At 37.3% G+C, this 12,243-nt stretch overlaps 1 protein-coding gene across 1 annotated transcript in view; it reads left to right on the forward strand.

Annotated features, from left to right (window-relative positions):
* LOC150087255 (zinc finger SWIM domain-containing protein 5-like) overlaps positions 1-12,243 on the forward strand; it is a 452,587-nt gene that overhangs the window by 246,349 nt on the left and 193,995 nt on the right. Inside the window, exon 2 of the mRNA XM_090372423.1 lies at positions 4,465-4,573. Within this exon, the coding sequence (XP_090228549.1) occupies positions 4,465-4,573 (109 nt within the window). The remainder of the gene's footprint in view (positions 1-4,464; positions 4,574-12,243) is intronic.

Here is a 12,243-nt window from a genome sequence, read left to right on the forward strand (position 1 = left end):
GCATTATATAATGATTTATGCCCACCTCCTAAGGGGATTGTACAGAATTCCTCATAGAGATCAATCAGTAAAGTACCTTTCTGACGTGCGCCTTCAGGCCATACACACAGTAATGGCTTCGCTCTTCTTTGACAGGAAGCAGCCTTTCCTTAGATTATTATCGCTTATATTCGGGGTTTCCGCTGGTTGGGATACCATAAAGTTCATCTTCAGATTTGGCCAAGAGGAGAAAAGCTGTATATTATGCTCATTATTATGCACACTGTGCGTTACGAGTTGAAAATATACCTATAATAAAAGTTGTATGCTTGTATGTACATACTTCGGCACTCCTGTTTCCTGTTATCTAGTATTTTGTAGTTTACAAATACTTGTCACATTAAACAAACCGTACGTTGTTCCTAAATTAGTTTAAAAGGTCAGTTTACTTTCGATTCTTAGCATCCAGGTTAAATTAGATAAAAATAAATTCTACAAAGGATATTTGTTTAATATAGTAATGCACTGTGGAATGACATACATCCTCGTATAAAACCAGTTAGCTTTCAGAAAGTTTGGAATGAACCATTGACTTTTGAAGATTAGAATCTGCGCGTCTATACAGGATTTATATCGACTGTATGTAATCGCAGATTCTGATTTACGTCCCACTGACTCCATGCCTCCGCCACCTCCTCCCCTCCAGCCAGTGACGGACCTTGCGGTATTACAGTTCGCCACTGCTTGTGGAATGAACTCAAAATAGCAAGTAACTGTTGTAGTAAATAATATAACCGAACTTGAATATTTAATCGTGGTTGTTTGAAAAAATTGTTTCAATTCATATGAATTGAAATGAGGGGAAACTTGACCTAGACTGTTTATTTATGTATTTTGGCTACCGGCAGTCTTTTGACTGCAGTGAATATTGTGGTGGCCTTAGTACTGACAACAGAACAAGTTTCGCGTTTTTCTAATATTTCCCTTGAAGTCGCCCAGTCTGCGCGGTGGTACAGTGGTATCGTCACCGTCCTTCCCACACCGGGTGGAAAAGGCTTCGAATCCCGTCGATGACGCGAGGAACTTTAATGGGTTTTTTTCACTCCGTGGCTGAGTTAGTCGGTCTCAGGCGTAGGTAGCAAGATTTTCCCCAGAAACTGGGGTTTTTCGTCAAGCAAAACAGACAAATCGACCATAGAACACACTCAATTAACGGACATAAGACACACACACGGCATATGAATTTAAATATTCGGGCTGCCTAATATAATAGTTTGGTTTTTGAAGTTGCTCATTAGATACAGCACATCTAACAACAAATGTAAGTTTTATTGGTACTTTTCGCATCGCGAATCATGACCACCGGAAGTAACGTTGGTGACGTCGTTTCAAACAGTGCGCAACAGGCTTTCTTAAAATCTGAGAAGTATTTATGGTGTTCCCTTAGTTAACATCGGAAAGTGAATAATTAGTAAATATAAAAATGTTTTAAAAATACGATTACCTTCTATTCCGATTTTTAGCCAACCACTTGAGGGAGGAGAGGAAGAGGAAAACATTCATATTTCCTTGTCAAAAAATCACGAGAGTATTGGTATTGTTATTTCTGGCGCCATGTTACTTAGACCATATTCACACCACCGCCTCGTGGGTGTGAATGAACTGTTAATATGGAATGGCTGTTACCATTAAAAAAATATTAATTATTGTGATAATTGTTAAGTTGTTACTTTTTTATTTAGTGTTGTGGTTTTATACTTCCACCCCGAAACTGTTCTCCCCCTCCCTCCCCGGAACCATGAAGTGATTATTTTAAATTTAATTTGGAGTAACACACAGGTAAATATGTGTGATGTTTAGTCAATCTCTGATCATGGGGTGTGCGCCCTTCCCCTCGTACTTATTTGCAGCCCTTCTGGCTTGAGTATACGGATAAAGATGTGTTGTTAGTTTCCGTAATGTTAACTCTGTCTGCTTTCTAAACCCAATATCATTAATCACTCTTGAAGACACTCACTCTGTGGGGTGGGTCCTCTGGGAGAAGGCAGCATTAATACCAACAACGCTTATTGATCTCTCTCTCTCACACACAAGACAACAATTATTTGTAGTGATAGCTCATCAATAATTTTCAACACGCTCAGAAAAGTTAATCGTGATTCAGCCTTCGGAAATGCCGATTGCTGAATTGAATGAACTAATCATCAAGTGACGTCATTACTTTCCGACGATTTGTTTCAATTAGCTGGACAGAGAACATGAAGATAAACGTTCGTTCGCACTAGTGTACTGTTTAAAATGAGGGAGGACGGCGTAGACACGGGAAGGCTTATATATACAATTCATAATTTTCATGATGTCTGTCTTTTGCTTTCGGTCAGGATTATATTTATTAATCCAAACCCCGATATTTATATCTATTTAACACACGCCACGTCCTTTTTTTTTTTTTTTTTCACAGAGCATTATAAAACCACGTTTATATTATTAGATTAATTATTATATTTATTATAAAACTACCTGCGGATCATTCAGAAAGTTTTGCAAGTCGATTATAAAAACAAGCCTTAAACACCTGATATTTGACCCTTCTTTGAACTTGGTGTTTTCATCCTTCCCTTCATTCTTAGTTGTAGGTCTTCCTGCCTGAGCATATGGATAAGGATCACATGATGTGAAATACCATATGATGAGCATTCAAAAAGTTTTTAACTTGATTATATAAACAAGCTTTAAGCACCAGATGTTTGTCCCAGAGGAGCAGAAAATATTGTGTTAGAATCAAATTATTAATTACATTCGGTGAGAGCCGACCGGGCTAGCCGGGTGGGTAAAGTGCCTGCCTGGCAACCCAAAGGTCACGGGTTCGAATCCCGCCTCGGGCTTGGATCAGAGTACTGCAAAAAAAACCTTGGGAGGTGCATTATGGCCACAGAAGCCGATGCGCCAACAACTACCCAAAAAAAAAAAAAAAAAAAAACCATTCGGTGAGTAATATGAATTATTCTATAAAATCTACAAAGTAGTTATTGATGAAATTATTATTATTAATATTATTACATGGGAAATTCAAGAAATAAAGTCTATTGGCTGTTTTTATAAACTATAAATGGGAACTAGATTAATATAAACTAGATAACACAGGCAGGGCGAGACTGGCCACATCAGAATTGCTTACCACATTATGACTATTAGCCAGATGGTCAGGCAGGGATTGTTGCCTGGCCACTTAGGCTAGTTTGCTCCTGCAAACAGGTACCATTATTTTCTAATATACTTCCCTCCTTTCTTTCTTCCTTCCCTAAACATATATTTATTACATTGGTGCACCAATTATTGAAGTTATGCACATAAGAATGTATGCAGTTGCACCTGAAGTCTGTTATTCAAGATGTATTTTAATCACTTTATCATTTGAAAATTTGCACACCTCTAGTCTTCTTAAGTAGCCCTTGTACCAGAAACTCCCATAACAACAACAAGTCATAGATTTCTTTGGGAAAACTCCAACAAAGAATATATAAGGAAAATTTAGTTTTAGAGGGACTTAAGAGTTTGAATGAGAGAGAATGAGAATGAGTTTCTACTAATCCAGTCAGGATTAGTAGAAACCAACGAAAGGCATACTTTGGAGTATTATTGACAGTTCATCAACCAGTAATACGATAGTTGTAATCAGCTGGCAAAAGGTGTTTTTTTTTGGTGGTAGATATAACCAACTTCTTGTTTACATTTTCCTGTGAAAACTAAGAATAGTTCTACATAGTTTCTGCACTAAAATAAATGCTGTAGTGAAACTCTTACAATATTTGCAATAGACAATAAAGGCCAGGCAGCTGGAAATATTAAATAAATAAATTTCCATTTATTCTTGTTACAGCCATGGCCAGAAGAGTTTACATATTTGTTATGACTTCAAACATACTGAATTAATTATTAAGGGAAGCCGGGTTTTCAGCTACAGTTCACAATGATCCATGCATTTTTCTTGGCAGTATACAGGCTTGAACCCACAGCCTCCTTACTTGTGGCTGTGCACACTAACTACTGGACCATGGCCTGCCCAAATGTTAATGTTGAATGTTCATTAATAATGTTTCACTTCTGTATGATAGTGCTCTACACAACACCTGTGGACATATTTAATTTTAAGGCATTCAATCATCTTCCAGCCTCGACCTATCTCTTTATGATTAGTACATATTTGTTCTCTTAAATTAATTAAATAGAAGAAAAAAGGAAGTTTCTATGATACAAATAATATGCCCATTGATGTGTATTTCAAAGGAAATCAAGTTACCAGTGCTTTAATAACTGTAATTTCTTAACCGTGTTAGGGTATATGTGTATTATGTATTAACATTTTATTAATATGAATCAAACAGTTTTTTTTTTTTTAATTTAAGTTAGAACTATTTTATGTTCATTTTTTATAAAGATATATTTATTGACTGAAATGGTTAATGTTTGATTTTGATATTATAGGGTTCCACTTAAGTGGTATAGTAGTGAAGCCCAAATCCCCCAGCCCACCCCATCCTGGTTATGCATCAGAGCCCGATAAGAAGTATAGAGTATCTATTACTTTTGATAGGTAAGTATGCAGTAAGGGGGGAATATAACATTATTCTCCCCATTTAAATTTCACCAAAAGATTTAAAATACTTTTAAAATAAATGAATTCTTTCCTTCTGTTTTTTGTAGTGTTCAGTCCCAGACTAAAAGTGGGAATGAAACTGTTGCATGAAACAAGTTTTATTAAAACTGTTTTGTATAGAAATTTAATTTTAAATCTTGTTTTTCCATTTTTATTATTATTATTATTATTATTTATTTATTATTTTTTTTTAGTGCATCTTGCATTAAAAGGGAGAAAACAAGATTTAAAATTTATAAGAATAACAAGATGTTATGACAGTATAACATAATATTTAAAAAAATAGTAAAGAGATTTTGGGATTATGATCCAGACAAGCAGGGATTAAGGGTTTGCTATTGATCATTTATTGAATGGTTGCTTGTTAGAGACAGAGAAGTTATAATTCCAATGTATGAAACAGTTGTGAGTTTAGTGTCCAGGTATGGAAGCCTGAATTCAAAATAAGACACTGAACCGCTTGGAAAGGCCTGAAGATGGGCAGTGCACCTGCACCCATATTCAGACTTTTTTAAATTGACAAAAGGCCACCCATACAAGAAGAGACTTTAAATATGTGGGTGGTAGTGCTTTGTATCTAAAGTGCCCTAGAGGTGATAATAAAATGAATGATAGTGACATTTTGATGGCATTAAACAACACTAGGAATAAATTCGAACTGGGGAAGGAAAAAAAAAAGTTTTGATTCGCTTGTGGGGTAGTTTTCCTTTAGTGAGTAAATTATTAATCATTGCATTAATTTGTCACCGTGTATGGTTTGGAACTGATGGCTTGCGATATATCAGAGGCCAGCTGGATTAGTACTTACAGGAGGAGGAAAACTTTTTTTTTTTTTTTAAATTGGTGGAGTGACAAAAACCTGGTTTCCTTGCACCATATATTCAATATTAATACTACTCTTGCGACCACCAAAATAATAATCAAGGGAGATGGGATTATGGCTTACTCATATTTGCTGTTCTTATCTGATCATTCTTATTTTTTTGTTTCTGATTATTCAGGCCAGAATATATATATATAAATTCATTTTATTTAAAATTTTGTCTAAAAGTTTGGCAATGGTGTCATAAGTAAGTCTTTAGCAATTATGCTGAAGGAAGCTGAAACTAGGTAAGGATTTAACATAGAAATAGACACTCCTGCCTCTGGTAACATAATAGCCCAGTGTGTTGAAATAGATAGTCATAGAAAGTTAAAAATATATGAATGAAGATGACAAGCTTTGTACTTGGATTTTCCAGAGGTGACTTCTAGCTCACCAGGGGCACACTTGCCCAGGCAGCTAAGCACTGCCATGGTTAATAGTGTTTGTAGTGTGATTGCGCTACTGCTGTTGGGAGCCGCTGGAGACTAGTTACAGCCAGTCTGCCCCAGATGTCCACACAAGTAATGGCCCTGGAAATTCACACTGCCCTACCATTAATATCCGGGCACTCTTTTGTTAATACAGTACTTGGTTACAACCTACTCAAGCACTATGTATCAAACAAAACTATAAATATGCTTGTGGGCCTTTGAGGAGACAGTAGTATGATTGTAAATGTAGGATGTCATGTTCAACAGAGAACAGACTTCCAGCGTAGAATGATAATAGGATGCCACATAACTATTCGATCTCTACATGGTACTAAAGATCCCTAGGTCAATGATTGTTCATGTGATTTTCAAATGGAAGCAGACTAGTGCTGAAACCATCACAAACTGACCAGGCAACCTCCAAAGCTGACAGAATGTAACAGGAGAATGCAAAGGATCATCTGTTTTGAATGCAGGTTGATATTGTTGCAGTACCAGTACAGTGCACAGGATGCTGCATGATGTTGGTTACCATAGTTGCACAGTTGTTCACAAATCACTGACTAATGCCAGATGCCATCTAGTTTGCTCTAAAGCCCACTATTCTTGTAACACCAATGCAAAACTGCTTTGTAGTGACAAATCACATTACATGGTCTACCAGTCTGATGGTCATGCCTGGGTGTGGTGGATGCCTGGAGAGAGCTGCCTGCTGAACTGTATAGCTTGACAGTGAAGTTTGGCAGAGGCAGCATGATGATCTGTAGCTTTCATGGTTTGGCCTTGGACCATTATTTTGGACAAAACCATAAGTGCTGAAGTCTGTCTAAGCGTCCTGAGTTGTGGCAGCAGGAAATGCTCCAGGTCACAGTGCTCACATTGTGACAGACTGGTTTGAGGACATGAAAATCAAAAAGTTGGACTGGCCAGCCCAGAGCCATGACCTCAATCCTACAAACCTGTAGGATAAATTGGATCATTGATTGCACATGAAAAGATTGATTTACATGAGGAGAAACCACCCAAAAAAACAGAGCTGAACTGGTCAGTGCGTTGGAGGCCGAATGGTGGAAAATATCTGATGGTATTTACAAAAAACTGGTGGAGAATGTTCTACAGAGACTATAGGCTATTCTAAAGGCTAAAGCTTTCAGCCCATATTATTAGATTTTCTGTAAATGAAGATTATTTGTACAAACAGTACTAGATACTTCTTAGAGGGCCTTGCTGTAGTTATGTAAACAATATTCTATAGTGTTCTTTCAGTGATATCAGTTAGTTCTCCTGACAAGGGCACTACGTTTGGAGCTTTATTAACATTTGCTGTGATAACGGAAGCTTATTCAAATCGAGAGATGCTGTAGTCATAAAATTAGCAGAAAGTATACTCTATGAATGCTACGAAAGCAGAGAGTATATTGTGCATATCAGGCTTATTAATCGAATTCCAGAGGGTATACAGCATATACCCATGTATATATGCAGGGTGTCTCAAAAATATTGGTACAAACATTTAGGGGAGGTAGGTAACATTCATATTCACATTCTAAAGGAATGTGAATCGCATAGGAACCCATAACCGGAAATGTCACTGTAAGTCGGTACACAGCGCTGTTCATCAGTTCGCGAGAGGGAAAATTTCTGGTTTACTAATTATATATATATTTACTTACTTATATATATGGCATGTTAAAAATAATAAAACTATAAATATTGCCTAAGAATGAAATTCTAATAAATTTATTTTTTAATTTTCAGTAAATATTTTAAGAATATTTGTTTTTTTGAAGTCTTTCAAAAACCAGAAAGTATACATTATTCACCTAAAAAAAATCCAAAAGATATATGGTGTATACCCTTCACCACAGCCCTACAGACATGCATCTCATATATGGACTTGCTAGATGCAATGCAATTGAGGCAAGATGTCTGTATGCAGAAAACTTCCCTAATCATCATGTGCCAAATAACAAGACCTTTCAGAGAATACATGAATGCATTGCGGATATTGGTTCATTTAGAAAACAAGTTTCAGGTGGTGGTAGTGACACATCAACACTAGAGCTGTTGATTTGGAAGAATAGGTCCTCAATCACATTGAAGAAAATGATGGTGACAGCGCCTGAAGGATAGCAACAGCAGAGAACATGGGAGAAATGGAGAATTTTATGGGACCAACAGTTTTATCCATGTCATCTTCAGAGAGTAAAAGGACTTACAGAAGATGACTTCTTGCCATGTGAAACTTTTTGTACTTGGTTTCTGCATATGTGTGCTCATGATATGATCAGCATTTCTTATCTGCTATATTGTTTACTGATGAAGTTGGATTTACTAGAGATGGTGTGGTCAATTTTCACAATGCTCATGGATGGGCTGAAGAAAGTCCGCATGCCATTGTTCAATCAAGACACCAGCAACAATTCAGCATGAATGTATGGGCAGGAATAATTGGTGACAATTTAATCAGGTGCATTATTAGACCTGGGAGATTAACAGGAGCATCTTGCTGCAAATTTTGAAGAAAACTTTAAATGAGTTGTTGGAAGAAGTTACACTTGATGTCATTCGTCACATGTAGTTTATGTGCCACAGTGCTCTGTCTCATTTTAGCTGTGTCTTAGAAACTTTTTGGATAATCAGTTCCCTTATAAATGGATAGATCATGCAGGACCCATTGCCCAGCCTGCATGCTTCCCAGACCTGAATCCACTTGGTTTTTACTTGTGAGGCCATTTGAAAGCCATTGTTTATTCCACACCAACTGATAACATTGAAATGCTCTGCTAGCATATGAAAAAAGGCTGCCAGCAAATCCAACAGACATCTGAAACTTTTGATTGGGTGAGGAAGTGTATGATGTGGCATTTGCAGGCTTGTTTTCAAGTGCATGGTAATTTTGAGCATTTCCTGTGAATGTAAGCAAATAGTTGCGGGAACAAAAAATACCTTTAATTCGGAAACTAGGCAAAATCACACCTATGTTTACATGAACTTTTATTTTTTTTTATATTGTTTTTAGGTCCTAAATTATTATTATTATCTTATATTATTTCTCCCTGATTAGGGGTTCCAAATCGTGATGGGTATTGCTACCAAGTACACAGGGTGGTTGTGATGTCTAGTGTTACTGTTGGTTGAGGAACTCTCTGAATATCCTACAGGTGTTCAGGATTGCAACTTTCTGGAGTTCCTTGTAGGTGTTTGCTGGGAGACCTATTGCTGCTAGGCTGTTATATAGGGTCTTTGGCACCATACCTGTAGTTGACACAATGATCGGGATGGTCGTTACTTGTCGCATACGCCATATATCTTTGATCTCCTGTCTTAGGTTCGTGTACTTCCTGATTTTTTTCCCCATGGGTTTTCTCCAGGTTGCCAGTGTTGGGTACTGCTATGTCAATCAGATAGGTAACCTTTTCCTTCTTGCCCACAAGGGTTATGTCCGGTCTGTTGTGCGGGATTGTCCTATCCGTTATTATGGCACGCTGTCCCAGTACAGCTTGTGGGTTGGGGTCCTTAAGTACTGCCTGGGGTTCATACTTGTAGTACGTACACTTTCTTCGATCAACTGGTATTTCCTTGCTAGCTATTATTATTATTATCTGTTTATTTCACAAAAGGAACAACCCCGGGCCGGCTAAGTACCAGGAGGGTGCTAATTATATAGCATGGTATGGGCAGTGGGTTACATAAACTGAGCACGTAGTCTTGTCCCGAAATATTATATATACATTATACAAATCATATATTTACAAATCAGTAATTCCACATACACAAATTATTAATTATTTATTTATACAATTGTTAGAGAGAAAATATTTTTCCAGTCAATAGCTTACCAAATATTATTTTTCTTAAAGTAGAAAGTTCACTTATGTTACATAAAACAGTTTTTCATTTAGTTGGAACTCTTTGGTATGTTGGCACATTACAGCTGATTCATATTTCGGTAAGTCTATAAGAATTCTGGAAGATTTCTTTCCAGTATGTTGCATCATCACAGTTTTTCTGCAGAGAGTTAAATATTTTTGTTGCTGTATTTAACAGGAAGAATTTTTGTAGGCTACTAAGATTGTTTAGGATTGGACGAAGTGAGAGATTTACTCCTCTGCAATGTCTGTCAGTGGCACACAGTTTGGCTAGAACATTATCCAGGGCTGTGTGCATCCAATCTGCCTGTGAGCATTTGTGCACGAGTGTGTATATTCCTGTTTATTGTGGTACTACACACAAGGTGGTGGAAAATGAAAACGACTGGGGGGGGGGGATAATTGTGCCAGATCCATCCCTAAAGTGGGTCCCACATGTGATATACCCTGTTTATATTATTTAAGTATTAGTTGATGTAAGAAAGTAAGCTTATACAGCATCAGCCAAAAAAAAAATCACATATCCATTCCCTTCAATAGTTTGTCTAGTTCTTTCTTGAATTTATGTAAGTTATCCACTTCCACAACAGATGGAAATTTATTCTAGAAATTAACCACTGGCTAGCTAAAGGCAAACTTCCACACATCTGTTCTGCAACCGTCCTTCCTAAGTTTTAATTTATGTCCTCTCATATGCATAGTCCAAGCAAGAGGAAGAATTCCATTAGCATAGAGCTTGCTTGATCCATTCAAAGCCTTAAACACCTCAATCAGATTACCGTGCAGATGCAGCAATTTGCAGAACTGAAGCCTTTCATGGCAAGAGCACCCCATTTGTTCCCCTCAACAGTTTTGTTGGCATACTCTGTACCCATCGCAGTAGCCCTATATCCTTCCAAAAACGAGGCCTCAGACCTATATGCAGTATTGAAGATGTGGAGTGACCATTGCCTTATACAATGGGATAATCACCTCCTTATCCCTCAAATTCCTGTATTATCATTGACAAAACCCCATGAGTTGCCTTCACAACCTGTCTACACTGATCAGATAACTTCAAATTTGGCTGCACAATTACCCCCCCCCCCCCCTGTCTTTTTCATTTTCCACTGCCCTGTGTGTAGTACCATACGGTCGGTATGTTACTCTGGGTTTACTGCTACATGTGTGCAGTATTTTCCATTTGTCAAGATTCAGTTGTCATTTCTCAGCCCATTTGCCTAATTTTTCTAGATCCTGTTGCAGTAGTGTACCATCATTACTGTCATTAACCAACGTTTGGGTCATGTGCAGACTTGGACATTAAGCCTGATATGCCTTCATCAGTATCATTAATAAATATAAAAAACAACAATGGCCCCAGCACTGAACCCCGGTGAACTCCACTAATAACTTAGTCTACAAAGAGCAGTGTCCATTGTTAACCATTCTCTGTCTTCTCCCACTCACCCATTCTTTTATCCATTGCAGTAACTTGCCCTTAATGCCACACCGCTCCAGTTTGTACATCAGTCTTTTGTGCAACAGTATCAAAAGCTTTCCTAAAATCCAAATATATGATATCAAACTTGTTTGTTGCATCTAGTTCCTGTGTAGTTGCATCGTAGTATACAATCAAATTGGTCAGGCAAGATTTTTTTTTTTTTTGGAACAAACCCGTGCTATGCCAGAAGTATAATTGCAATCCTGTGAAGATGCTCCTACATTACTTCTTTAACCAGTGACTCCATTATTTTCCCTGAACAGAAGTTAGGCTAACAGGCATGTGTAATTACTTGATCCCCATTTGTAAATTGGGGATACATTTGCACATCTCTAGTCAGTGGGGGCTTCTCCTGAATCCAAAGATGCTCCTATAATTATGCTAAGGATTTTCTTACTTCCTTTGCTGCCTCTGTTAATATAATGTAATAAAACTAACCACCCCAGTGCCTTTGTTATGCTTAACTTCAATTTCTCTACCACTTTCCTCTTAATTATTACAAAATCATTTAGCACCCTGTTAGTTAGAGTTTGATAAAACTTCTGACATCCACTTCCCTAAAGAATTCCTGATGTGTAAATTTAGATGCAGAATACTTATTCAATTTGTCAGCAATCTCAGCAGGATTGTCAACAGTTGAAACATCAATATCAAGTGAACCAATGTGATTCATCCCCTTTCTATGAATAAAGAAGTCTTTGTTGTTTTTCTTTGCTTTTTTTTTTCATAATCTGCCTTGATTTGCCTAACTGCCTTTGTGACTTGATTGCAGTCTAGTTTATATCTGCCATAGGCTTTTGTTTCACCTGATAATTTATATGTATCTTATGCATTTTTCTTCTCTGCCATATGTCTCATTAGTTCATCTGACTTCCGTTTAGACCTATGCTTTGAACAGTATTTCTTAGTTGGTATGTAATCTCAGGGGTTCACATCTGCTAAGTATGGGTTTGGCA

Source organism: Mastigoproctus giganteus, chromosome 4 (assembly GCF_048544385.1).
Source record: "Mastigoproctus giganteus isolate SK-2022 chromosome 4, ASM4854438v1, whole genome shotgun sequence".
In the NCBI taxonomy this organism is placed as follows: Eukaryota; Metazoa; Arthropoda; class Arachnida; order Uropygi; family Thelyphonidae; genus Mastigoproctus; species Mastigoproctus giganteus.